The sequence below is a fragment of the Paralichthys olivaceus genome, chromosome 19, assembly GCF_024713975.1.
Source record: "Paralichthys olivaceus isolate ysfri-2021 chromosome 19, ASM2471397v2, whole genome shotgun sequence".
NCBI lineage: Eukaryota > Metazoa > Chordata > Actinopteri > Pleuronectiformes > Paralichthyidae > Paralichthys > Paralichthys olivaceus.
The window spans coordinates 8880421-8908205 of record NC_091111.1 but is presented as its reverse complement, the minus strand read 5'-3'; the positions used below and the strand labels follow the sequence as shown (position 1 = coordinate 8908205).

The 27785-nt window shown below is 41.8% G+C and overlaps 3 protein-coding genes across 5 annotated transcripts; 2 read left to right on the top strand and 1 right to left on the bottom strand.

The window, feature by feature from the left end:
* Positions 1–384: 384 nt before the first annotated feature.
* wdr21 (WD repeat domain 21) lies at positions 385–6213 on the top strand. 3 transcript variants are annotated; one of them, XM_020091783.2, is made up of 13 exons: positions 385–873; positions 975–1117; positions 1305–1462; positions 1890–1972; positions 2395–2497; positions 2648–2812; positions 2983–3032; positions 3243–3322; positions 3598–3690; positions 3930–4027; positions 4159–4335; positions 4826–4940; positions 5556–6213. In XM_020091783.2, the coding sequence occupies exons 1-13, from the start codon at positions 761–763 to the stop codon at positions 5819–5821; spliced, it is 1644 nt and encodes a 547-aa protein (XP_019947342.2). In that variant the 5' UTR covers positions 385–760; the 3' UTR covers positions 5822–6213. The 3 variants fall into 3 exon arrangements, with proteins under 3 accessions (XP_019947342.2, XP_019947343.2, XP_069371650.1); XM_020091784.2 differs by having other exon boundaries at positions 388–873; positions 2648–2791; XM_069515549.1 differs by lacking the exon at positions 2395–2497 and having other exon boundaries at positions 390–873; positions 2648–2791.
* Positions 6214–6265: 52 nt separating this feature from the next.
* On the bottom strand, positions 6266–12982 carry zfyve1 (zinc finger, FYVE domain containing 1). The gene is made up of 12 exons (XM_020091781.2): positions 11903–12982; positions 11571–11814; positions 11216–11476; positions 10895–11109; positions 10666–10772; positions 10374–10482; positions 10190–10287; positions 9902–10019; positions 9438–9608; positions 8836–9016; positions 8617–8730; positions 6266–7845 (listed from the first exon to the last, which is right to left on the bottom strand). Exons 1-12 carry the CDS (start codon positions 12389–12391, stop codon positions 7613–7615), a joined length of 2340 nt encoding a protein of 779 aa, XP_019947340.2. The 5' UTR covers positions 12392–12982; the 3' UTR covers positions 6266–7612.
* An 863-nt stretch (positions 12983–13845) lies between these two features.
* Positions 13846–16031, top strand: pigh (phosphatidylinositol glycan anchor biosynthesis, class H). The gene is made up of 4 exons (XM_020091785.2): positions 13846–14075; positions 15050–15259; positions 15375–15458; positions 15591–16031. The coding sequence occupies exons 1-4, from the start codon at positions 13899–13901 to the stop codon at positions 15660–15662; spliced, it is 543 nt and encodes a 180-aa protein (XP_019947344.1). The 5' UTR covers positions 13846–13898; the 3' UTR covers positions 15663–16031.
* Positions 16032–27785: the final 11754 nt, after the last annotated feature.

Sequence of the window (27785 nt, the reverse complement as noted above, 5' to 3'; positions counted from 1 at the left end):
TTGGGCGTGGCTTAACAGAAATCTGTCAAAACCAATGTCCCCCGTCTTTAGATTATAATGATCTCATCAAATGAACTTGATTTAGCTATGGTCGATTCAAATAACATCAATATCACAAACTCTGAGCCGCACCATGGAGTTCTTTTAGTAGTTTTTCTTGTATAACGTGCGAATCGACGGCTGTTTGGACAATAATCAACCACTTTATCGTACAGCCATTCATTTAGATGGCTTAAGATGAACAAGTGTTTGTAATGAAATGAAAAGAATCCAGAGAAAACTGATTTTCTTTCATAGAATTCCAATTAAATTCAATGAATGTTCATGATTTTATTCCTGCGCTCTGGAAGACAACAGCCAATGAAGCCATGCCACGTCACAGGCTACTGTTAGCCAATGAATGACACGTGGAGGCGGGACAACATGGCCGGAACTTCATGTACAGTAATTAGCTGTAGAGAAGCTAAAACTGTAAACTTGTGTCAGTTTCTCAGGAAATAGAAGTTAACACAGAATTCAAGTCGCATCTGTTGACATATTGAAACCCTGTTTACACTGCACACTGACGTTCAATGTTCTGCTTCTGACGTGTCGAGAAAAAAGGGTCGAGATTGATGTGTAGCTCTTGGCTAACATTAGCTCGAGTGCTAATGCTAAGGGCCAGCTAACGTGTGCTAACAGGTAAACACGCTGCTTCAAACAGCTTGGCACGGTCACACGCGGTGTGAGGACCTCTAATCTCGGGGCCCAAACAGCGGGGATGAAGAAGTGGACCTGGCGGGAGGGACAGCGACCGCATCGGCGACAGGGGGCCGGACACCGCCGCGGCTGGTACAGAGACAACCGGCAAAGATCTACACAGGACGAAGGCTGGTATGTTAAGTTTAATGTTGACATTGATTCAAAGAATGTGAGACGTGTTAGTCAGTGCTGCGATTGTTTATCCTTGCACCTCCCTGCCTTTCACTTCGTAGGTATGATCACAGTAATGCAGGGCCTTCAAATAGAACATCGCAGAGGTGTGACAACCAACCTGCCTCATCTTCTTCTTCTTCTTCTTCTTCTTCCTCCTCATCTCCTTCATCTTCCACCTCCAAGTCCAGCAGTGCTGCCCCAGGTCAGTGCATCTCATTTACGTTTGACCAAGGAGAGGTTTGTAAGTACAGTTTATGTAGTAACAAATACAAAAGCAAAGAAAATAAGTCACTCTTTGTGTTTGAACTGACATATCAATGGAAAATGTTTCTGGGTGATGGAAATGATGAGATTTGGGGAAAAACGTGTGTATTATTGTTCTGTTGAAGAGCTGCCTGGTTTCTACTTTGACTCGGAGAAAAACCGCTACTTCCGCCTGTTGCCGGGACATAACAACTGTAACCCACTGACCAGAGAGCAGTTGCAAGAGAAAGAAAGAGAGAAACAGAGAAACAAGATGCTCGCAGAGGATGAAAAGCCCAGAAAAGTAAGTCTGCTGTAGGGGAAATAATCTCCATCTTTCTATATATTTCCTCTTATATTTAAAACCTAGGCTCTCTCTTACCATGAGTGTAACCTTCTCCCACAGATTATGTTCTCTGAGCTAAGTCATATTGGTGAGAAACTGCCAGACTGCAAATTGTCTGTGATCACTCCCTTGTTTACTTGCTTCAGAAGAAACGTATTAAGATGCTGAAAAGCAGCAGAGATGACGTCACTGTTTGTTGATTTTAGTAGAATCAAGTGGACGCCCTGTCTTCTGGTTTATTTCAAGAGGAGTAGTTTATGGTCTCGTTGTGATGATGATTACAGATAGGTCGTGGCATGTTTTTTGTGGTCCATGAGCTGGGAATGAGCCATGTTTCAAAACTTGTTTGTTCAATCTCGGTTTAATGATATCCTTTTCTTTGTAGAAAGCGCCAAGAGCAGGACTGAACTCGTCATTGCTCCTGCAGAAAAGACACCTCGGCTTGTTACCTGAGAACTCCTACTGCAGGTATAGTTCCACACAAGAGTATGGAGCTGTTCCTCTTGTATCCCATATATTTCAATACCCACAGCTGTGATGCATTACAGAAACAACCCCAGTGACTAAGTTCAATGCTAATCAGTTCTGTATGTGTAGAGATTGGTTTCTTTCGAGCTTTGCTGGCCACTATTAATGACGCTAATCATTTTTGACGTGGGTTTCAATACGGTCATATAGAAACAAAACCATGATAAATCATAATCAAACTATTTTGATGCTTTGGAACTAATAGTTGCAACAACAACAAAAATGATTTATATTCAGCCTATTGGCAAATAGAAGCCTTGACTTGTCAGATAACTGAAAGGGAGTGAGTCAATTATTCTTGTTCTGTGGATTGTCTGCAGGCAGTGACAGCAGTAGTTACCATGGTTACTGTGTGTCTGCAGGTTGATCCATGAGGTGAAGGTCAGCGGAATGAGACGCCACAAAGTAGAGATCAAGAGCACAGACAACAGCAACCCCAACACTGACAACTTCAGAATTATAGTTGTAAGAACACACATACACAGACACAAACAGAACACCCCAGGGCTAATATATAACTTCATATGTAGGCAACAATTTCTTTTCCTGATGTACTTGGGGATGTCCGTGACATGCTTTTGCTCAATCCTCCCTTGTGTTCCTCGGCTGTCTCAGGGGGACTCAGCGTGTGAACGTGTGTTTACAGTCAACGATGTCTCTCACGGAGGCTGCAAGTACGGCATCATGAACTTCAGCAGCAGTAGCAGGGGCTCTCTGTCGGTGGAGATGTGTGATAACCTCTATTTTACCAACCGCAAGGTGGGACATGGTGTTCCCTATGTAGGTGTTGTGGAATTTGTTTCAAACCATAAAAGTACATTGATAAATCTAGTAAATTGCCTGAAAGTGTTCTATATGTGCATGAGAAAAAGTATTAAGTATGTTGTAAATGTGTTTTCTGTAATCCCAGAAGACTTTTGACACTTGTGCTTTGGCTTAATGTGTTTCAGGTGAATTCCATCTGCTGGGCCTCAGTGAACTACCCAGACTCCCATGTATTGTATCCTTGTTCAGCTTCAGAGCTTTTAGGCAGTTCACATGTCTTTAAACTTAAGTGCTGCTTTGATTACAAAAGTGAGGATCTGTATTTAATATGATATAAAGTCTCATCTACGTCATACACCTTTGTTGAAATAGATTCCATGGTGTCACTTACACATTTTTTGCATTTTGGTCCTCTTATGTATTCCTTGACTAACCTGACTATCAGGCTGTGTTTGGTCGGAGTGGCAGACACCCCTGGCTGCGTCAGTTTGCTTCCTGCTTCCCTCTTTAGCAACTCCAACCCAGGTTAGATGAAACACATTTTTTCTAGTGTGTCACTGTATGTAAACGTTTCAAATGACTACTTTTCACAAAGAATTAGTTTGGAAATGATAGTTTTACTAGGATAATAATGGTCCCTTTTCGCCTGTATATCCTTACTGGTTTCCCAATCAACTGTATCAGTAATGTCTGCATAAGTCTGCAGACAGAAGGTGAAAGGACATATTTCATGTTTGTATTGTTGGGTTTACCCCACAGTAACATTTCTCCTCCTTTAATTCTTCCCCCTCTCTTCTCAGACCAGCCCGGGATGCTGTGTAGCTTTAAGATATCCTCAGCCTGGTCTTGTGCTTGGTGTCTCAACCCACAGTTTGACAAGACCTTCAGCACTGGTCAGTTACATTGCCATCGACCTTTCTACTCATAATCAGATACAATAATTACAGGCGGCCACAATGGGTTGAATTCGTGGAGGATGTGTGCTTAAGTTATTGAATATTACACTATGTTTATCTCTTAAATCATATAACTCTGTTTGCAAAGAAACAAAACAAATCGGATATATCAGTAGTTCGTCACACACACACGCAAAGTTCTGAATCTTAAATTGTGTTCTTGCATGTGTTGGCAGGCCTGTCTCGTAGGGTTATTGTGAAAGATGCGGAGACGGGCCGAACACAGACGTTCAGCGTAGGCAGTGATGTCTTGGCTCAGCAGTTTGCCCTCAGGGTGAGTAATTTGTTACATCAAAGTGAACGAGAGACATGTTGGACTGTCTGGAAAATGTTTTCTTGTAGATTTATTTTTGACACAACTAAGAATAAACCCAAGAAATCTAAAAGACCTCCCTTTTTCCTTAGGTCCCCGTGCTGTTTAATGGTTGTAGATCGGGGGAGATCTTCAGCATCGACCTGCGGCAACGCGGCCGCAGGGATCAAAGCTGGAAGGCCAGCCGCTTCCACCAAGAATCGGCTATCACATCCGTCCGCGTCCTGCAGGATGAGAACTACCTGTTGGCTGCAGACATGCTGGGCCAGGTCAGGGTGGAAAAGTGTTGTATAAACATTACAAGCAAATTACTATATGTGAATTATATTTTATAATTAGAATAATAGGCTAAAATGATGTAGTCTTGAGATGAGGATAATGTGCAAAGAGGAGAGGTTTGGCACCTGCTGCACAAGTTAAAAAGATTTAACAACTTAATGGTCGTAATTATACTCATCACTGTTTATTCTGTGTTTAGAGCTGTAATCAAACAGAACATTGGGAACTGACAAAGTGGTAAAAGAATGAGGGAAAGGAACCATTAGGGTGAATAAAAAAAAACTGTAAGTGAGCTATAAATGAGCTGCTTTATCATTTCTGTTCAGCCTTTAACCAAAAACAAACCAGAGTGAGAAATTAGGTCTGAATTTTCAAAAATCCAAACTTAAGAACAAGACCCTTCAAAATGAGATATAAACATGGAAATCCGAATGGAAGCTTTTCTTGCTTTAACTCTGTGTTTTCCTCATTTACGTGCAGATCAAGCTGTGGGATGTGCGAGTGACAAAACCAGTGCAGGAGTACAAAGGGCACTATAATGAGCATGCCTACCTTCCTATTCAAGTCAATGAACCTGAGGGGCTTTTGTTGGCAGGTAAGGGACAACCAACACATCTTCTACCAATATGATCATGACTGAGATCAAAGCTGCTTTTTGATCAAAACCACCTGGAACCTTACGTCTCAGAAACTTTTTTTAAGGAACTAAAATGGTTCCTGCAGACTGCCGTTCTCCTGCATTTCCACTGCGGTCTAAAGACCAGAGGAGATTAGACAAATGACTGCTGATGTACCAACACTGCTCAACTCCAGTCCACTAGGTGGTGGTATAAATAAGCTGAATAAATCAAGCAACACTAAAACGATAGTAAACATGGAGTAGTAAAATCGTGCTGCTGTTGATCGGAAAAGAGACGAGTACTAGTCACAAAGTTTAATTAAAACTCGGAAATGTGAGACTCAATGTAATGAAAGAGATTTTACACACTATAGCAGAGATTGACCAGCTGAATAATGAGCAGTGGTACTCGACCAATCACTCATCTTCAGCGCTGCAAGCCCCACCCTATAAGTTCCTGTACTTTCTTAATGTAATAACCCATGGAGCAGGGACTTCTGGGGGGGTAAAGAAAGTTCCCACAAAACTTAATTTAGACTAGCACTAGCAACCTAGTATTAAGTTTGCTTCTCAAAACTGTTCACTCCACAGTCGGTCAGGATTGCTATACGAGGTTATGGAGCCTAAAGGACGGCCACCTGCTGCGGACCATCCCGTCACCTCACCCAGTCGCAAACGACCTGATCCCAAGCGTCGTCTTCTCCTCCCAGTTGGGCGGCTGCAGGGGACTCCCCGGCCTGCTCATGGCCGTCAAACACGACCTGTACTACTTCCCGTACAACACCGACTACCAGGAGGGAGGAGAGCAGCACAATGAATTTTATGAAAACACTGAAAGTGCTTCCTCTTCCAGGTGATTTCTAAAAACAAACAATGATGCAATCATTTTATTTTTTGCCAAATGCACAAACGGTATATTCTCATACAAGACCAATACTTACTGTGTAACTGAAAGGCGTGTATGCAGTGGATTTCCACAAGGTTATGGTGACCTTTTAAATTGGAGGATGACTTAAAAAGTTGCATTTATGTCTCAGGGGAATGTTATTTTCACACGTTTGTGCCAAAAGGAAATAGAAGTGTACACGACTAGTACCGTTAGAACTTCCTCACGGTGACCTTTTTTATAAGTGTACTTATATGATGATTCTGAACTGAATTTGAAAAAGAAATAAGCTGTTTATACTGTAGATTGATGCAACTTTTTCTAATAGTTGTCAAAAATCATTAAACTCAGTACTTTAAACTACATCATATACAATAGTGAATTATTTTCTGTAAATGACACACAAACTCACAAAAAGAGTCTCTGCAGTTTAATATAGAATACATGAATACACTTGTTCCATGTGATATCTGTATTCATTGAACATCACTCTCTGGGATGAGATCATTCACATCAAAGTCTGTTATCTCAGCTTTAACAAATTCTTCCAGTCGGGTACAAGGGGGAAAAAAATTCAGGTTAAAAATTGAAACAGTCAAGAGTTCTCAATGCCCGAGTCTTCAGCCCAACGCCTCACATATGATCTCAAACGCTGCAGCTCCTTAAAAGCTCCTCCTTGACCTCCTACACAGCCTGAGTTGACAGAGGAAAGGATTAATTATCTTCTAATAAACATTTCGAGGGGCCAGCCTCAAAAACAGATGTGGTTTGAAGTACTCTCTGTATCTTATTGCTGCTGTGAGCCAGCCATGCAAGAAAAGCATTTTTTGTCTTGCATGCGATCCCCCTGCAGTCAGATTTGTCTTGTTAAAAGATAAGTTTAGATATTTTTAAAAATAAACAAGGCCATTTCCCCCATATATTTATATTCTATGTAAAACAGTCAACAGCATCAATAAGGCTGCTCTATTGTCATTCGTCCATTATATCTACTAACAATCACAAAGGATGAAGGGATTATATAAGTAGTTGTTATACTAAGTAATTATATAAGTTGGAATGCATCTCGGTGCTACAGTACATCAGTGGCTTCTGATTTCCTTTTATCCTGCTGAAGCCAAAGAGTGGCAGGACAGCTAAAGCTAGTCGGGCCCAAGCAGAAAAGAAAACTATAGTCAATCTTTGATCAGAATTTTTTTAAGTTGATCATTTTCCTTTATTTCCTCTAAAGTCGGTCCTGAATGTTAAAATCCAGGCAGAAACATTCTTCGGCTCAAAGTGCTTACCTGGAATCAGTTAGTACTTCTGTTATTATATGTTTTACACATGCAGGCCCAGACAGTACTAGTTTATCACACCAGGAGGGATTGTCAAAGGGGTAAGGGTTTCAAGTGTTTCAATCAAAATTCGAAACAGTCTAAAAGGGGTAAATGTGAATTTACCTCAACTCCATTGTTGGAGCCTGTACTGTAAGATATGAGTTTCTCTTTACCGCTCCTGCAGTCTTGGTTTTCAAGTCTCACTCTGGCTTTCTTCACAGTGTAAAATATAGGCATATTAAAGTGAAATAGCATTGAGGAACTGAAGTGACGTAAGGACAGTGTTACCAAAAAAAACAAAACATTTAACAGAGTCCAAACAGGTGGCAGCCAAGAGAAGCCGCTAAAAACATACGAAGTCTTAAATTAGCCAGAGTCTACATGGTATCAGTTCCAGTTTTAGCAGAAGTCAGCATCCCAAGCCATTCCCCTCCCGGGTCCTGCTAGAGATCCCCAGGTTTCTGGTTGCAGCCATTGCAGACCCTCACTGGGTGGTCCCAGCCACGCGAGGGCACCGAGCGCCGCTCCTGCGAGCAGTCGCCGCACACACCCTGGCCGCAGGCACGACAGTGGTGGATGGAGAGACGTGGGGCGAACTCTTTCTGGCACTCGCAGCAGGAGTGGATGTCCTGGTCTGGGACCCAGTAGGCCGGGCGGGCAGCGTCCTTCACCAGGCCTGGACAAGTGAGAGAGAGAGAACGAGATTGTTAACGTAACTGAGCAGACAGTGTATAGAGTAAAAGAGAAATCTGTAACTTATTCATCTTGGAAATATCAAACTGCTCTGCTTGGTTACTAGTTCTGTGAAAAATTAGAACTAGACTGTAATTATACATTTGTATTAGGGCTGAAGGATTTTGTTTCACCAACAATGCGAAAATCTATGTAGGTTAAATATTCATAGCCCTCAGTCTTACAATGAAACTCATGTCCCTTGATAGATTCGTTTTCCATTACTTAAAAAAGTTTTGTTCAGTTGATATACAACAAGTTACATTAAAACCTGAATTATTATTTGATTAATTATTATCGATTAATTGGCAGCAATTTTTAGTCAGTTGATTATTTAAGTCCTTTTGAAGCTAAATACCAAAAGAAGCTGGTTCCATCCTCTGAAATGTAAATTCACTTTGTCTTTTATGATAGAAAATTTAATATTTTGGGGCTTGCTGGTCAACACTTTATACATTTCTGAATAATGAATCTAATGATTGATAACAATAAAAATAAAACTAATAATAAATGTTAGTTGTAGCCCTATCCACATTTAATCACTGAATCATTGCTAAAGGATGATATACTGAAAAAGTTAAGGTATTTTCTGTGATTCTACCATAGTTTACAAGACCAGGAGTTAATAGACTGTTTTCACTGTTGTACAGTAGCTGGATGGAGAGGTGATTTCAATGAGAAGTGATGTTGATAAACAGACAGGTCTCACTCTCACCCAGAGGTATGTCGATAGCACCGACTACAGCTCCTAAAGTGTTCTGAACGGCCTCTCCAACCTTCCTGGCGATCAGTGTGCCCCCTTCCTCCTCCAAGGCAGCATCCAGCAACTCTGCAACAGGAAAACAAACTTATCAAATCAGACACCGTTAAACTGAGAAAAAATATCACATCTCACATTTAAGACTTGGATTGAAAAGTGGGATTCCTCTCCTACCAGTTGGGATTCCCCGGTTGTGGAAACATGCGTCGCAGACTCGGACGGGTGCCAGACCCCAGCCTCTCTCTGGGACCGGTCGGGTTTTGGAGGAGCAGGCGTCGCAGAACCCCTCTCCGCAGGCCCGGCAGTGGTGCTTGGTGTCGTTGGGTTGGAACTCCTCTGCACATTTATGGCATTTCTACAACACACACAAAAACAAAATCACATGACTCTGTTGCCAGTTGTCATGGTGCAGATACAGTTCAAGAAAGTAGAAAGAAAACAGACTTCAGAATATGGACAGTACATCAAGTTCTGTTTGTGGAGGGACCACAGGATGTAACTGTTATGTAACTAACAGTCTGGATATCTCTTGGGTAAAGCCACGTCCTAAAACTGTTTCTTAACTTCCCCCCTCAACCTCTGCTGCAACTGAGCAACAAATATTCCTCATGCTAACACTTTTGTTTTAGATAATGAACCATTGCTATCATGTATTAATTGCTGTAATATAAATATAAATGCCACGTAACAGAAGAAGGTGGCTTTATTGCATCTTATTTGCCCCAAACACACTCAAGAGTTTGTTTGTTTGTTTTAGTGTAGTTTCCATCAGGTACCAGAATAAGGGAGTTGGGTGTCCAGTAGGTGGGAGCGATCTGGTCAGTGAGCCAGGAGGTGACGGCTTTGGCAGGCTTGACGCTGAGTTCAGTCACTGACTGAGAAATGTATTTCACTCCATCCAGCAGCCTCTGAGCCGCGTTGTTGTTGTCCTTCAAAAAACCATCAGACTGAAAAGAAGGGAGGGAAAAAAGAGACAACAGAGTAAAGACACAACCAGCTGACATATAGCAGGATTTATTCTAAGCATTTACCTTTCACTTATCCGCACTTTTGATTTAATATGCTCAGTTCAAAATGGTAACATGACACACACAACCGACTGGCATGAATTAAATACAAACATGACTAACAGCGGATGTGACTACATTCATTTCGCTTAAAACCCTTAAGGTCTTGGCTTGCAACTTTGTTTGATTGGTTTAAGCAGAATCTCATTTAGGCTGTTCCACTGAGGCCTTACCCCAGGCCAGATGTGCTGGATCTCTGTTCTGACCACCGTTTCCACTGGGTCCTGGTTTCCATACCAGTACTGCCTGCTTCTGTAGATCACTGCGCAGTTGGGGCACTCGATTACATACCTACACACAAGACAAAAAAAGGCGACAGAATATGTTGACACAGTTCATTTAAAGTTTACAGTGAATGGAGAAATCATTTTTTGACCATAATGAACAGGGATGTAGTTAAATTACTTGAGCTCACAGGAAGACATTTATAATCATTTTCCACATGTGGCAGATGAACTCACCCAGACCAGGCGTAGATGGCCAGGCCAAACCACGGTGAGTCAGACGAGGCCGTCGTTTTGGGGACGACTATTACTTCCTTCCCTCCCTCATAGCAGGCCTAAGGAGTTCAGCACAGACACTCACATTCGTCATGCAAGCTTCCTTTCAACACACCCGTGGGTGGCGTTGTGGGTTTGTACTTACCTTGCAGGTGTAAATGCGGTTGTCGTACTGTGCGGAGTAGCGGCAGCGATGTTTAGCTTCATGGTCGGCCCCTTCCTTTAGGTGATTCATGCTTCTCTTACAGCCTGAACTGAACGTGAGAGCACACCAAGTCAAAATCAAAAGTCTGTGATACTTAATTATACTAGTATTTTGTGTCGTGCTCCTTCCTTAACTGAGCATGTAGACAAATGTCATACGTTTTCTGCCATCTTTGCTTTACTGCCTTGTGAAGTATTGAACCAAGTGTGATAAATAAGTGAGAGGCACGTACCCACAGCTGAGGCAGATGCTGGAGCAGGTGAAGTACTCATCTGGGAAAAAGGAGTTACTGACCATGTGCTCATCTGAAATATCCCCACTGAAACGCTCACTCAGGGCCTGAGGGGAAGCGAGGGTGAGATGGAGGGACAAGCAGAGTCAATAATGCTCACTTTAAGTGTTTCTGGCTCAGATACATGACTCTACAAACCACATATCATTATATGAGCAAGCGTCACCACCTGGAGAGCCTTGTAGATGACACTGGCAGAACGTGGTGAGCGGGTGGTGTTGTTGTCCAGCTGTTGCTCCAGGTTACGCAGCAAGCCACTGAAGTCTGTGGGGGGGTTGTAGGTCCGAGTTCCACGGTACTGGATAGAGCTGAATGCTTCTGGAAACAGACCCAGCTTCCTGAAGCGCTCCTGAAGGAGACGGTCAGCTGATTCAGATGGCTTGTCTAGAGATAGAGAGGGAGACAGAGAGCAAAGGAGAAGATAACATGAGCATCGTCTATAATTCTTGTAAGTACGGTTCATATCCTAAATGAGGGATATTTGATGTACCTGATCCTAGCAGCTTGGTGTGGACCGTCTCATGGAAGATGATAACCGCAGGACCCAGAGTGGACAAAGGGACGTCCAGACCACAGCGGCTGGTGGTCGCCTTCAGCTCCCTGGTGAAATGTTTCAAGTAGGCATCTGACGCATCGCCAAGGAACTTGAAGAGGTCGTCATGGAGACGGTCAGCATGGGTTCTGTAGATGACCAGATCAGAGATAGCCAGGACCTTGAGTAGCAGCCGGGTTCGCTGACCCTGATTAGCTCCTGGTGACCAATGTAAAGAGAGGAATGAATGCCTGTCTATGGCCCCTGTTTATTTCATGATTGTGAGAACATCATCTATTTGTTTGCTCCATACCAGCTCCGAGTAGTCCCTCTGTGTCGATGACTACAACCCAGTGCCCAGGGTCCATAGCAGCCCAAACACCCACAGTGCAGGACTCCTGGGTGGGTGATGTCTTGAACACTTCTCTCCCGAGGAAAAACGTGTGGTTCAGGGTGTGGGACTTGCCCTCCCCGGTGTTCCCAAAGATGGAGACGACCTTAAGGAGCTCATCCGCTCTGCAGCCCAATCTGCTGACAAAGTCATCCTCATCCTTCACCTGAGAATCCACACAAGATCATCCACGTCATCATGACATCACATGAGCAGGATGGGATCAAAATAACAGCATTCTCTCACACACGCACCTGCATCTCCTCCTTGTCGTCCACCAGAAGGAAGCTGCACACCTGCTCCAGCTTGGCCTTCAGGATCTCCATCTCCGACTCCCCGTCAGCCGTGCTGTTCTCCTGGGAAGCTTTGACTGTGGGATAAGTTGTCAGGGGGTGCTTCCTCTTGTTGACTCCGCTGTGGGTGCGTTTCTGGCAGTCCAAACACAGGTTGATTTTGCAACCCTGGCAGCGAACCACAGCCCTGAGGCGTCCGCCACTCACCGAGCAGCTGCTGTCACCTTTGCAGGAGTCACAGAAGGGGACGTGTCCCGGTGCAATCCGAACCCTGTCATGATTCCTCATGCGCTCCTGCCTGTGGAGCTCCAGTTCGCAGCGGGCACACTGCAAGCTGCCACACTCATCACACTCGAACACAGCCTCATCTGAACCCCCGCAGGCGTAGCTCTCCTGGCAGACTGGGACTGTGTTCATTCCTTTATCTACAGCTGGACCTTGACCACTCATCTTAAACCCGACAGACCCTCACTCAACCTTTGGTGTTGATAAGAAGAGTGGTGCACTGACCTTAAGTGTCACTGAGAGTGTCTAGGATTGCATAAGCAGTGCAGGTGGAAGACACACGGTCATGGCACGGTTAAGCAATATCTATGACCTGATGTGATGTGGCATTTTATCTTAAAACTCACTAAAAAGTAAACCAACTCAAGTGTAATAGTTTTTAAATACTAGGATGTGTTGACCTGACCTCGTCACTGCTCAGAGTCGATGATGATTCAGTGTGTGGTGAAGCAAACAGCTTCAAACACACTTGTCCAGACCGGTGATCACTTTCTGCTTCGGCACAACAACAGTTTGTTAGCTAACATTAGCTGCCCTGCATCCCTTCACTCAATGCTCCGATGTCAAGATGCTATTTGAAACTAGCTTGTCACGCTCGATACAACGTCTTCAAAGTACGCTGGGAAACTCCTGAATAAAGATTCACTGGCTGCTGTTAGCAACACAAAGAGACTCACTTGTGGAGGATCGAGCAACCTTCATTTGAAATCGACCGACCCAGCAGCGGTGACGAGCCCGACGGAAGTGAACCGCCGCCTCAGCACGGTCTAAAACTGGACACGTACACACACACACACACACACACACATATGAAGTTAGCTAGCCGAGCTGTTGTTGCCTCAGACCTTATGGATGTTGTTGCTTTTACATCAGCTGATCGGCTTGTTTTGATCCAGAGGTCAAAAGTCAAACACTGCGCAGTGCGTTCTGGGTAATGGAGGCGCTGCACACAAAACAAACGCGTTGGTTTTATCTATAAACTGTTATCGTCAGTTTTTACTTCATATTTTAACTCACGCACCTCACGGGTTTCAAAATGCACTTTTATAAAAGCTACTCAAATTATTTAAAATGCATTTAAGGAGAGGATAGGACTACCCACAATCCTTTATGACATCCAGCTGCTTTGAGGTACACCTCAATTTCCAGCCCAGCTTACACCGATTTGTCCTCGGATGGGCGGAGACAGTACTTAACATCAATACAGTGCACGAATACAAACTACTGGAATATGTGCAGTTCGGTTGTAGATTAGTTTATTGTGTGATTTCACATGTTTGTCGTGAAAAACGCGAATCGCAACTTGTTATTTATTCAACAGGATTGAACTGTATTCAACCGGGCAGCCCCGTGTGTTAAAACCAGCGCAGCTAACGTGGAGGTTGTCTTGTGTTGGTTTTCTCACGGATGTGTTTGGACCTGTGCGGCGAACACCTGCTTCTATCTCCCATTGTTGTTGTTTAGTATTTTGCAGTGTATTTACCGGGCACACACGTGTCTCCTCTGGTGCTGTCGTTAGGAAAACATCTCTGTCTGACCTCGCCTCGCCTCTGACCTTTCAGCAGGGAGCTAACGTTAGCTTAGCGTCAACCTGTTAGCCTAGCAAACCGTGTCCCAGACTTCACCGCAGCGTTCCTCCTCCTGCTCTCCCTTGTGCCTCTTTGCGTTCACAATGGACGATGATGTCTTCACCGACATCAGTGGGAAACCCATATCTCTGGACTGCCAGACCCACTCCAGCTTCTGCCGGGAGTTCACCGTCAGCTCCCCCAAAGTGTCCATCGGGAAAGTGGTGGTGTACACCTGCTCCGTGTGGGTTATAGCATACATCGTGTTCTTCTTCACAGAGGTCAGACTCGTAACAACATATCAACCCCTGCTATATGTTACCATCACTGTGATCGTGTTATTTAAACCGAAACTTTGACCTTTTAAAGGTCCACTGTGTAGAGTTTAGTGACATCTGGTGGTGAAGTTGCATGTTGCAGCTGAATGCCCCTCACCTCACCCTCTCCTTCCAAACATGACAGAGAACCTGTGGTAACCTTTCATCATACAAACACAAAAGTGTTTAGTTTGTCCAGTCAGGGATACTGTTAAAAAACATGGTGGTCTACGTAGAAAATACAGTATTTATATATAAAGGGTTCATTCTAGAGTTAAGAAAACAACATTTGTACAATTTAGATCATTACACATTAGTTAAAATAAAACTAGAGCTGTTTCATGTTCAGTTTCTGCCAGTAGATCCCTTTCACCTTAATCTTACACTGTGGTGGTTGGTCGATTATACGATTCTGAATTATCTAAACCTTCTTTTTTAAACCAGCTTTCATGTTTATTATCTCTACTTGTCTATATTATACAGCACAGATTACTTTAGCTTGAGAGTGACAATCGCCACTCCAGGGATGCTGGAAGTCAGAGTTGGGGGGTGCTGAGAGAAAATCTATATAATGATGTTAAAATGCACTGAATGCTTATAAATTAAATATAATATTTATTTTAATTCAAGTGGAAAAATAGTAATGGGTTTGTTTGGAAAAGTATTTTGCCTTGCAGTTACAGTTTACTGCCAGTAAGTGATGCTGCAGCCCCCTTCAACCAGCCTCCTGGCAGCTTAATGTTTCTTATTTGTTTATTACTTGTATTATTTATCTCTGATAGCTTTAGCTGTCCATTGGTATACCACACCAAGATATTTCTGTTGGATTACATACTCTAAATGATCTGCACATTGGAATAATATTTATTTGTATCTATACAATATACAGCTATTTATGACATGGTTTTATCATGTGAATGTCTTTCCCTCTCTCTCAGAACACTGCTGTTCTGTCCAGTGCGATACTCATCACCCTGGTGGGTATGATGCTTCACATCCACTTAGTGAAGGTGGACCACGAGTCTCTGCTCGTCATCGGGTCCTTAGGGATTCAGGTAACGTCAAACTACGCCTCTGGTCGCGAAACCACCACTTTCATTGAGAAGAACAAAATCAAGGATATCGTCATCAATGAAGCAATTTACATGGTGAGTAAGAGCATACTTACATTCATCAAATCATTATTGTCTCATAATTCTGCAGTTATTTTAGGTAATGCATTTGTTTAATGAGTGGGATGATGACTGAAGTTTTTTATTTCAGCATCAAATCATCTACTACCTTTGTGTACTGTTGAAGGACCCATCAGAACCTAATGCAGTGTCCAGCGTTGTGCCTCTGTTTCAGGTGAGGATGAATGAGCAGTGTACAGAAACTTGCTTTTGTTACTTTACTTTCAGCGTTTCGTCTTCCTCTGTTACGGTATTTAGCAGATGGAGAAACCGGTTTCTAATGACCATCGCCTCTTTTGTCTTTCAGAGTTCAAAGCCTCGGCTGAACTGCCTGGTGAAGGTTTACAGAAGCTGTCAGGAAATTCTTTCGAAATGCTGATGACACCCAAGGTGTACAATAGGAGTGTTACTGGCTGCACAGCATGCTTCTAATGTTTCTTTACTCTAGTCATTTTATTTTCAGTGGACAAAAGCAGAAAATGTATGAGCATTATTTAGTTTCTAGGTTTATATTAATTTAATTTCATGTACAGTGTAATTTTTCTTTGTATTGTCGTAATCATTTTATATTGTACTTAACTGTGTAGTTACTTGAATAACTTATGCAAACATAGCACTAGTCTAACTAAACCTAAAGAGCCACACTTTTTAACCAGACTGTATTAAAAGAAATTCTATTTAACAATTTTCCTTTGTCACCCTATTGTCAAACTGTATATTTTGATAATAATATATTTGATGAATCCAACAGCTGTTGTGCTTATTATTATTATCACATGGAGCCAATGCCCGCCGAGGATAAGTTGTCAGCGGGGCTACACCCTGCACAGGACCAATATGAATCACTGCTAGATTGGTGTATGAAACTGGTCAAGCTGTACTTTCCTTCCACAGTAGGGGGCAGCAGCGGACCTACTTAAACTCATTTACTCTGTAAATCAGACTAAAGAAAACAAAATCAAACTGTATAACAGTATTTATCAAAGTTACATTGTTTTTTGGCTTGAGTTCTGACAAAAGCACTGAAGATGAAGAGCTAGTTCTTTCTCGTCTTTGCTTGTTCAGTGCTGATTACATAAACCAACTGCTTTTGAATAGAATAGGATGTATAATGTCAGATGTTGTGTGTGCACAGTATGTTTTTATAGACAACACCCACATCTTTCTCATCAAATGTTTTCTCACTTCCTCATAACTACATCTTGATCTTACAGACACAACTGGTCACATTTACCTCAGTCGTCTGTTTCCTTACTTGTGACCATTGATATCTTCAGACCTGTTTTCAGAAGTGAAACTGGAGATGAACGCACAGACCAAATAACAATGGCAGCACATGTAGGATCAGTGTCAGAATAAGTGTTGTTGCAGAGGGATGAGAGTAACTTACCTTTTTGCTTAATTGTTTCGGGAATGATTTTGACAAAGTTTGTTTTTAACTCGCAACTAATTTCAATTTCAATTAATTGCACCTAAGCAAAGAAGCAGAAGATTAGCAGAACTGACTCAAGTACATGTGCAAACAGTTTTCACTGTCAACCACTTGCACTGATTATGTGTTCAGTATTTTTCACCAAGACGAGAAGTGTTCCTCACAAAAATGACTTGCGGTTGAAAGTAATTTATAACAGTGTGACAAAGTGTAATGGCTTTCCACTGCCTACAGTTCAAAGTTCAGAGCCTTAGTTTTCACCGGCACTTCGTCTGTGTTTCCCAACAGGCCTTGTTTTTTTCCATCCATTCTAATGCTTCGCGACCATCTGCAGCTCCAGGTCAAACCTGTGTGTGAACTCTGCTCCACGGGACGACAAACCAAGCAGAAGGGTGTGATTTTAATGGGGCGAAGTCCTGCGCTGTCGTGAAGAGTGGCCCTCTGACGGGATAATAGTCCCTCCTGGAGGTGCGAAATCACCAGGCAAGAGGGGGGGAACCTGGGAGTGACCAGGGGGTGACACCTCAGGGCCTCTGAATAGGCCCCATAAACCCCCCCTGTGTAAATCATAGGTAGGGTGAAGGTTTGGTCCTGCAACAACACTGAGGCTTTCCTCAGGTGTAGACTAATGGCAGTCATTGTTGCAGACTATTAATTATCATTTGATTGAATAGGGTTATTTCCACATTAACCTTTTGATTCACTTATACAGTGATCTCCACTATATCTGTGGACGTCTTTCACTTAAGATACTTTTCTGACCAAACTCATGTTGACCCTCTTCTTACTGCTGGTTTTCATTGCACAGTACATGTGGGTTTATTTCGTGCTTCTCCATTGTCTGAATGGTGACTGTGTAAAATCAGCTTATGGTGTTTAGGGTGTGAGAATCTCGTGGTTCAGTGGGAGAGGAGGGATTAAAGGGAGTCACCCCTTTACCACCTGCAGTGCACACTCACACATACACACAGAAACAGTGAAGACACACTCAAACATTGTAGGTCCACAGTTTGGAAAACACACTAATTTACTCTCTTGCAGGAAGTAGGGTACAACACTAAAATTAGGTTTGTCTTTAGAATATGAAGTTAATGCCAGCGGCCAGTTAGCTCAGCTTTAACACTGGAATAGGGCATAGAACATATAACTAGCCTCTCAGCACCTTGTTAATTAACATGCAACACACAAATGTAATCATATCAACCTGATTTGATGATTTAAAGGGGGAGTTTCGACTTAAGGGAATAAACAAAAAGGTCACTGAGAGGCTGAGGGCCGGCCTGAGTTGTCTATCAAACTGATTTTCCGAGATCCTGAGTACGTCAAAAATGGGATTTTCACAATGACGAAATAAATGATAAACACAGCACCACTTATTTTTAACATGCACAAATTATATGCAAAAAATCACAGTGGTCAACAAAAACTGGAGTGATCCACTCATCCTCTCGATGAATGAGCTGATGGTGTGCCTAATATTAGACATTATTATAACATTATATACTTTATTATATAAAAACATTAACAAATAACCATAACCAATCTAATAACACTACTAGACAAATAAATTCCAAGTGACGACATTCATGGCTCCTACAGGGATAATTTCTTATCGAGCATCAGTAACTTCTAATAAAGATACATCAGTAAAGTTTAGAGAAATAAACATTAAAAAAATGTTTTCATTCAGTCCTATCTTATGCAGTGTTGTGTCTTTGTGTACAGGGTTCTTGGCTCACAGGCGTAGAAGGAAGAAAGCGTTGAGCTTATTGTTTTTTCAACATTGTTTGTCTATCCGCTCTACCTGTCGGCCCGAACAGGCAGGTGTAACTCGATGTCTGTTTGGATTTGAATCTCCCTGCCTCACTGGTAACGTCAGAGGTTTTTTTTTAACCTGTTGCTTTATTCCCTCTCAATGAATGTGCACGTACACCTGTATTTGTATATTCACATGATAGATATTTTCTCCTTTTGAGGGGGGGGTCTATATAATTTTTACATGTGGGTCAAGCAATAATGTGAGGTTCCCTATCAGTTTACCATAGCGGCTTGTCATTAGAGATTACCATGGGGACTCTAACTGCAGAACCTTATTGTTCCTCTTTCTAACGCCCAAAATGCACCTGATCACCTTTCTGTCTCTTTGTTCATGAAGTGAATCCAGCATGGACACGCCGCTGCTGCTTCATCGATTCAAGAGAAAGAAGACTATACTGAAAGCATCTATAGATTAAAGACAATAAAATATCAAAGTTTGGAAAAAATGCCTATACATTTTCACTAGCTGAACTAATGTGTAATGATAATGACAGATATGCTAATATACAGAAAAAAGAAGTTCAACAGTGAACTTATATGTTAACATACAAGTACACAACATGTAAGTGTACAGTCAAAAAGACACAGGGTAGGTATGTTATAAACTGCAGTGTAACTGAGTGTAGTGCAATCCGGAATGCAAATGCTTCATGCTCAATGTGCAGACACAGTTGTGACAAGTCATCCCCAGGAAAAACAGCATTCACAGTAAAATAGCAACAGATGTATGACAGCAGATGTTGCACTAAAAAGTGACTGTTGCATGTTTGATTACAATAGAGAGGAACAGATAAGACTGAGCTGCAGGTTGGAGGATAAGTCTGCTCTGCTGGGTGGCATTGCAGAACCGGTCTTGGCACAAAGGAGCATTTACGAAGCTCCATGGAACCTTTATAGTAACATGATCCTCTGACTGTACACTTTAACTGCTTTACAGATCAAAAAGATGTGAAGATTTAAAGTCATTTTTAAGTCCCCTCCTGACCCTCTCTGTTCAATCGAGGGTCTTTGAGCCACAGGAAGTTCCATTTTTTGGTGCTAATACATCAATATATGTTCAAAGACTTGTTTGCTAGGTAATCTATCAACCCCCTAACTAAAGGCAGTGACCTTTTACTGCTTCTGCTTCTGAAACCACCTTTTACTGGAGCGGAAGATTTTCTCTTATTTGTTCAGAAACCAGTTTCCCTCCCGGGAAGGAAAGTCCAGAGCTGCCTTCTTTCTGTCCTCTGACAGGAGTCAATGTTGGACTTCAGCAATGAGGCTGTCAAAATGTGTTTACTCAAGGCTTGTATCCCCTTATCCAGCTAACTGCCTGCTGCTGCTGCTGCTGCTCAGTGAAACTTTAAAGTTTGAGGTACTGTTGTATGCCTCCTTCTCAGTTTTCCAATCTGCTAATTGTTTTGAATGCAGATTTCAGTAGAATTGAACAAATGGAAAATGCCTTCTCAGGCCACGCCCATGCAGCGTCACCTGGTAGATGTGAGGTAGGTGAGACGAACTTCTCGTCTGACCAGCTGGCAGCAGATAAGAGAGCAGGGAGCCTGCTCCACAGGTCTGTCAGGGAGCTGCCTGCAAGCACACATCCGTTTCTCTGTGTGTGTCTCAATAGAAAAGAGCACAGCCATTCTCTCTGTTGTCCCTCTGTTTAGGTGTGTGTGTGTGGGGGGGGGGCTGTAGCTCACCAGTGTTCATGACCAGTGTCTGAGTCAGAAATCATTTTGTTTGCAAAAAAGGAATCAATTAAAAAAAGGACCCTCAGTAAATAAATCCCACTTTAAAGAGGCTTTTCGATTTCATCGTCAAATCATGAAGAAGAAGCTGACCACAAACAAACCCAACAACTGTTGTGTCTCAGCTGATGTCATTTATTGTTTTTTGTGTCGTCATCTTTAATTTTGTGTCGGTTATGATTGTGAATCATCCCACCGACAGAAACTCCCCCGTAGACTCCCAGCTGCTGACGTAATGACAGTGCTATTACCTACATGATAATTGACAGGTATGTGTAGATACTGTATGTGTGTCACACATTAGTTTGCCTGCTCTGTCATCTCATGTTACGGAGGTACACGTATTCTAGCTATGACACTTGTTCAGAAATACCCCCATGGTTAGCACATGCCAGTTGCACGTGAAATGACATCACATGATGAACCAGACAGGTGAAAGAGGATAGAAGATTATCAGAGTTAAAAAAAAAGGTGGAAACACTGTAACCTGTCCAACACGTCCTTGTGAAAATCTACATTTTTCAGACTGAATATTGGAACTTTGATTCAAAGGAAATATCCCTCAAAAATCTTTGTTTGGCATGAAAATGACTTCTATATAAAACTATATTGCTAATGTTCTGGTTCTCGCTCTGGTCAATGGTGAAGCTCAGATTCTCTGTAACCATAAATAAAGTGTATCAGAATGTGAAAGTGTGAAAATGCAGCTTCATACTCTTGGGAAGCCCTGCGGCAAGTTTCTGTTGCATCATGGATTCATGACACACTAATGGTGGAAGGTTCTTCAGTACACAAAGTACTATTGACTGTGTGCTTGTCATTTACTGGAATATTTAAAATTTTATGGTACTTTACACTGCAACTTCAGTACTTTTCAGAGAAACATATTTAAATGTTTTACTCGAATCTATGTGTCTTTAGTAGTTACAAAACACACACGCTTCTCAACTTTGATGGATTGTTAAGTGAAAACTGACTTATCATCAAGTTTAATTTAGTTTTATACAGTGAAAAATAAAAATCATTGTTCTAGGAGTAGTTTTTAACTGAAAAAGTCATTATTCGTGTCTCTAACACATTCTTTCATCTTTTAAAGCAACAACTAGTAATTTATCTAAAAATAAAGTGGATTAGAATAAAAAAACGATTAAACATTCGTTATGAAGTAAAGGTTAATATAAAATAAATGCGGCTTTCATGTTAACACGTTAGTGTAGAATATCCGGCCTGCCATTCTGAATAATGAGTATTTTTTTACTTTGGTCACTTTAGGTAAATTAAGCCAATAATACTTAGTATAGTTACATAAGTTATATTAGGAATGCAGGGAGTTGAGTATTCTGTCCAGTATGTTATTGCTGCAATGTTACAGCAGATGCACATAAATCACATAAAAAACATTAAAACAAATAATTAAAGGTTATAAGCACAAAGAAAATAATGGTATAGATTTGAAATTCAGTTTCTGAAGAGGCTCCTGACTGATTACATCACATCCTGTTGGTCTAAATTCCCATTATGTTGGCTCATTGTGTTTTAAAGGCATAGTTCACCCAAAAATGAAAATTCAGTCATTATCTACTCAACACAATGTCGATGGAGGGGTGGGTGAAGTGTTTAAGTCCACAAAACACTTCTGGAGTTTCAAGGGTAAACAGCGCTGTAGACAAATCCAATCCAATTTAAGTAAGTGGTGACCACTTACGAATAAACATTGAAATAAAATGCCTCCGTAATACACCTGTGGTGTCATCCAAGTGTCCGTAAGCGCCACCATTCATGTTTTTATGCCTAAATGTCTTCTGATATCTTCCTCTGAAGCCGCGTTCGTGCGTGGATCACACTTGGAAAGGAGCAGTATGGAGGCATGTGGTGTTTTTCTTTGTTGTTTTATTACGTCTGAAGAAATGATGTTTACACCTGAAACTCAAAAAGTGTTTTGTGGACTCAAACACTTCACCCACCCCTCCATCGACATTGTTTTGAGTAGAGAATGAGTGAATTTTCATTTTTGGGTGAACTATCCCTTTAACACTGACTTGTTAACTGATGTACAGAAATCCTGATGCTTAAGAACAATGCCAGCCCCCACCACAGAGGTACACTCCTTGGATGGTGGTGACACCAACACTCCTGACTAAGCCGATTTACTGTGCTGTGAGTAACCGGACGGCAACCAGTCACTCTCTGCTGAACGTGTTCAGACAAAACCTAATGCTTCCTCGCAAAGTCGAGCGAAACAAACAATATATATTGTCATTAACTTGCTAGAGCACATCGTGTGCTGGCAAATAGTCACCAGTGTCTGTTTGCACACTCGCATACATTGTTTTGTCGTTTCTATTACATCACCAATGTCTGTCTGTGTGTATGCTGTGTGTGGGTGTGTGTATCTATGTGTGCACCACACGTTACACAGTACCTGAAGAGTTGTGTTGACTTGCACCACACGCTTGCTTCACTGACACCATGTGTGTACAGATGTCACAACCCCCCCCCCCCTTCATCCCTCAGTGCCACTGTGAGAACACCTCACCCCCTTGATTCCCAGACGTAGACACACCCTATGCACAGATTCGCCTCCAATCAAATCTCACTTTTCCTACATGTAAATGAGACCCAGAGTTTCCTTCTGAACATGGTTAACTGTCACTCTTCAACACGAACACGTACAGTCATATCTCAGCGGCCCACGGTCCATCTCGTCATCTCTCCCGCGGTTCAGCTAAAGATTAAAATGCAGCTGGATTAAAAAGCATGAAACCAAACTAAATCTTTCAGTGCCACAATACTTTGCCTTTGTTGTCACATAGCACAATAGGAAATAACATTGGAAAGATCAGCAGTGCAACCTTAAGCTCACCTACTTTTCAATACTAGAATACTTCCAAGGCCCAACAGTCCCCTTAAATTCTACCAAGCTGCACCAACGTTCACACACTCATAGATACCAGTCCCCTAAATATGCCTGATTGTTTTCAGATCCATGAATTATTCCCTGGGAGAATGTTGATAATGTAAAATAAAACACCCACACACACTTTTGCAATGTTAAAAACAGAGATAAGAAGTTTCCTGGATCTGCCTCTGATGAGGATCTGCATCAAAATATACTGGGTTCTTCTCTGAACAATACCACATCCTTCTACCAAGGTTTGGTGTCATAATCTTTTTAAAAAAACAACAAACAAACATATCCTAATTGGCAATGGTAATTATGTGATATTGAATCTTTCTTTTAATGCTCTATCAATCAAATTTATTTATATAGCATGGTAGCACAACAAACAGTTGTCTCAGGGTGCTGCACAAAAGTCCAAGATCTTAAAAAAGACAAAATCCAACTTGTTCCACACTCTAGGCCAAAGTACTTTTTTTCTATTCACTATTTATTGGATCTTTTTTGGGTAGAAATTCTTGGTAGTTACACAAACAATCCGAATCAGTAGAAATCCCTCCCACGATCTTGCGAACAGGCCACACAACATGTGCTGCTAAATTACAGTCACAAAGGAGTCGATTGGGAAGATAAACTCTAGGTTACAAAAGAAAAGACACTTTTGAAGGCTGTTTTAATCCACAACCAATGTGTATCTCACACTTGATAATGATGACTGATGTGTCTGTCCGTTTGACCCCCCCAACAAGACCATTCAGGTCAGATAGACGTTGGCTCTTTGAAATCAAATCAGAGAGAAGGTGTTGTCATCTGACCATAGATCACTCCTGCTCTCTGTTCTGGTCAGATAATGCCATCGTTTGCTGGTGATCTCGGAGACAATACATTGGCAGATGTGTCCTGCAGAGAGGACAGTGTGTTGTTAAGATTGTGACACCTTCAGTGAGTAAAACACCACTCAGAGTATTCAGCCGATCGATTTTCATCACAGAGGCAAACTCAGACATTCGGAGGGCTGAGCACAAGCAACAACGACATCAATCTGTGCTGTGTCGTGAGATGAATTTTACCATATGAGTTAACAAAATCAGAATCAGGGTTTATTGCAAAGTAGATTTACACATATAAGTGGTTTGTGCATAAAAAACACTTATATACAAATAGGGAACAGCATATTAATATTCTAGAACACTAGAAAAATATATGTACACTATGGATGTTAATTATGTACAATTTGAATGTTTGTACATTATGATCCACATTTATGCAGTACAATGGTAAAGTCTAGATGAGCTGCAGCTGTTTTGCATGTTTCATTGTGTATGTCCTTTGCTGCAGTCACATGGCCAATCCCTTTACTGTGATCCAGTCAGTCAACTAAAGGAGTCACGGTATAATTGTGAATTCAGGGAAAGCACATATAAGCAGCCCTACATAACACACCGTCTTCTCTTTAGAAACTATAAACACACCAGCTGATTGAACTACTTTCTCACAGCGTTATTGTCCTCTGTGTCCCGAGCTGTGAAGAGTTCACAGTGTCCATCGTGTCTACAGGTCATAATGAGACCTGAAACAAGGCCTAATTGAAGTGCTAATACAACGATCATTCACCCGAGTGCTCCATGTGCTCTCCAGCTGTCCCGTCTCAAAGGCTGCATGTACTTTAGCTCCGCACTTCTTTGATCATGTGTGCTCACCGATGGTCACTGTGAACTCATTTTGTCCCCCTGATGACTGAAGATTAAGATTAAAGCTAAAACTCACAACACACTGTGTAATAGAGCTGCATCTGATAATGCTGCGAGGGGCTCTTTAAAAAGGCAGGTAGGCCTACAAACATTACAGGGTCTGTTTTTGAAAAGGGAGCAGAAGGATTGCGATCATCTGCGGATGTCGACTTTGTTTGGAAGTGTTGGAGGTTGTTTGCATATCAGCCACACTATATATTACTCAACTGCATGAATGATGAGCCCAGCAGACACACGTAGGCGAACAACAGCTCTGTGGGGACAGAAATAGTCGTTGCTGCCTCCAGGCACAGTCACAATCGGGAACTGGGACGATTCTCACTGGCTGTGCTTGACACCGAAACTGACAGTTTATGTTTTCACAAAAATAATGGATGTGTACAGTTCATGTGAGTGACAGGGCGGCTTTTATTATGTTAATGAATTGTATAATTACTTGAGACAAAGACAGAGTAAATAATATGCAGGATGAAACAAAATACAAAAAAACAATAGCGTGCTGGTTAAAATATTAACTTACTCATTTGTAAAAAACAAAATAAAAAAAATATTTCAGGTTTATATTTTATTTTACTTTACAACCTTATTTTTCACCAGTGCAGCACACTCCTAATGTCACACACATCTTACATTATTCTTAAGAACACACCCTCAACCAGAAAAAGTGGACAAATGATAATAAAAACAATATAAACATGTAAAATAACAACACTGTGCATTGTGCCAAGTCTCCCCTTCAGCATAACTGTTCAAACTGCCAATTTGAATGACCCAGGAGCAGCAGCAGTGAGCCAATCAGCGTCGTCCCCATCCAGGCAGACCTGTCGGTGCACCTGCTGATTCCCAGGCCTCCTTGCCAATCTGTGACTACAGTGAAACCCAGCAAGAGTGAAACTGGCCTAGAGCCAGTGGAAGAGCAGGTTGACTACTCTTGACACAATCGCTACAACGAAGGGGATCCTGGGAGGAGGACGGGCCTTGAGATGATGAGAAAAATAAGATGACTAACCATGGGAAGTGAAGGTGAGGAGGAGGAGGAAAAGAAGAAACAAGAAGAAACAGTTCACTGAACCCCTGGGAACCTAAAACCTGTCAGACATGGACTTCACTATTGCTCAATGAGTGCACTATGACTGCAAAGCCTGTATGGGTGTCTGTGTTGTGTTTGCATCATGTTCGAGTGTGTGACCACATCCAATCATTATTTTTTGAATAATTTTTTCCACATAGGATTTTTTGCCATAAAAAAGAAGAAATTTGCAAAGCATCTGTGTTTTGCCTTTGATTGAATGGAGTGAAAAAAACAGTTTCAGTTCTGCAGACTCATAAATAAGACATGACAAGTGTGTTAGTCCAAGGAGCGTCATGGTCTGTCTTGACCCTCAGCTGCTTTACTTTTCAAGACGTTAATAACCATAGTGCTCCTGGCCTTCATGTGCCCTCACAAAAAACTGAACAACCCTTACACATCAGTAAAACAGCGTTCCTTTGATATTCATAGTTTATTACCAATGGTCTTAATCTCCACATCATATCTATCAGAAATAATTTAAAACTAAAAACGAAATAAAAAGGAAAAGTAAGCATGTAAGAGGTAGTCATAGCTGAACCAGGATGTTGATCTAAACCTTGAATGGATATTTGAAATTTACTTGCCTAACCCGGTGTTGTGAAACTTGGAAGTACTTTATTAATCCCCGTAGGGAAATTCAAACGTTACAGAGCTCCTGAGAAAGAGGTGAAAGAGCAAAAGCAGGTATAAACTTAGTAATATAAAAATCAAGTAAGACTAAAATGAAATAATGTGTCTATACTTGTGTTATTTGTTTTTTTAACTTTTTTGACCACTTGGGAGCAATGCATGGCGCTGCAAACACAACAGTGAACTTGTCACCTTGTTGAGCTTTTATGGCAAACATGTGAGCAAACATCAGCTCATTTGTCTATCCAATGGTCATGGGGCTACATTACTATTCATTTGGGGTCCTTTAGGCTCCGTTTTGGTCTCCAAACTCTGAGGGAAATGTGTCATCATGTTTGAATTTTCCTCTGGGGATTATTAAAGTATTCTGATTCTGATTCTGATCACTCTTTAACCAGTACCTGCTCTGGTATGTCCACTCACTGCTAACTTTGTCTGTTTTTAAGTGATTAACAAGCATTAATTCATTTTTTGCGTTACTGGCCATAAAACCAAAACAATTTGGCAAAAGATGCCAAAACCCTTGGTGAAATTCTCTGTGAGCTCTTTTAGACATAATCATTTTATCCATTGTTAAGTATAAGTTAAAGATATTGACTAGGGCAACTTGTTCACCCTTTCTGTTAGAATGGTTGTGGGTCGAGCTTTCCAAACGGCCATGACCGGTCCCTCAGAGTCAAAACAAAGTTCATCATGAGTCCACTGGTCTCGGTAGTGTCAGATGACAAAACACTAGCTCCTTTCTGTGACCTCTCCTTACAAGGTCGCCAGGCTGAGACGCAGGATGTCCTGCTTTAACCTATTGATAACAGCCGTTCAAACAGAACCCTGACATATGACAGCATGATGGACAGCGCACTGACTAATGGCAAACAGATCTCTGATGTATCTGGGTGTGTTTTTAAGCCTCTCGCTCATCTGTGACTCATCCACCCTGCCCAGAACAAATGCACTGCAGAGCTGCTGGGGCGACAGCAGCTCTTGATGCTCTGTTATTGTGTGTCTTGCTGTCATGCAAAGAATCCTCTGTCTATTTTTCTCCATCTGATTTAAAATCCCTTTTCAAAAGCCCCCGATGCTGTCAAACTTTATTATTGAGCAATGTGTTCTTATGCCATTATTGTTATTAACCAGCACCATGCAGCTGCTTTTTCTCAACCAGTGAAT

What these genes read in the sequence shown, in the direction of transcription:
- zfyve1 (XM_020091781.2), bottom strand. Translation starts at nt 12,391, where the DNA reads ATGAGTGGTCAAGGTCCAGCTGTAGATAAAGGAATGAACACAGTCCCA. An exon ending in ACGACAAGGAGGAGATGCAG is followed by an intron (nt 11,815 to 11,902) that starts GTGCGTGTGTGA and finishes GTGGATTCTCAG; the next exon opens with GTGAAGGATGAGGATGACTT. An exon ending in CAACCGGGGAATCCCAACTG is followed by an intron (nt 8,731 to 8,835) that starts GTAGGAGAGGAA and finishes TTCCTGTTGCAG; the next exon opens with AGTTGCTGGATGCTGCCTTG.
- wdr21 (XM_020091783.2), top strand. Translation starts at nt 761, where the DNA reads ATGAAGAAGTGGACCTGGCGGGAGGGACAGCGACCGCATCGGCGACAG. An exon ending in CTCAGCAGTTTGCCCTCAGG is followed by an intron (nt 4,028 to 4,158) that starts GTGAGTAATTTG and finishes CTTTTTCCTTAG; the next exon opens with GTCCCCGTGCTGTTTAATGG. An exon ending in CTGCAGACATGCTGGGCCAG is followed by an intron (nt 4,336 to 4,825) that starts GTCAGGGTGGAA and finishes ATTTACGTGCAG; the next exon opens with ATCAAGCTGTGGGATGTGCG.
- pigh (XM_020091785.2), top strand. Translation starts at nt 13,899, where the DNA reads ATGGACGATGATGTCTTCACCGACATCAGTGGGAAACCCATATCTCTG. An exon ending in TCGTGTTCTTCTTCACAGAG is followed by an intron (nt 14,076 to 15,049) that starts GTCAGACTCGTA and finishes CCTCTCTCTCAG; the next exon opens with AACACTGCTGTTCTGTCCAG. An exon ending in TCAATGAAGCAATTTACATG is followed by an intron (nt 15,260 to 15,374) that starts GTGAGTAAGAGC and finishes TTTTTATTTCAG; the next exon opens with CATCAAATCATCTACTACCT.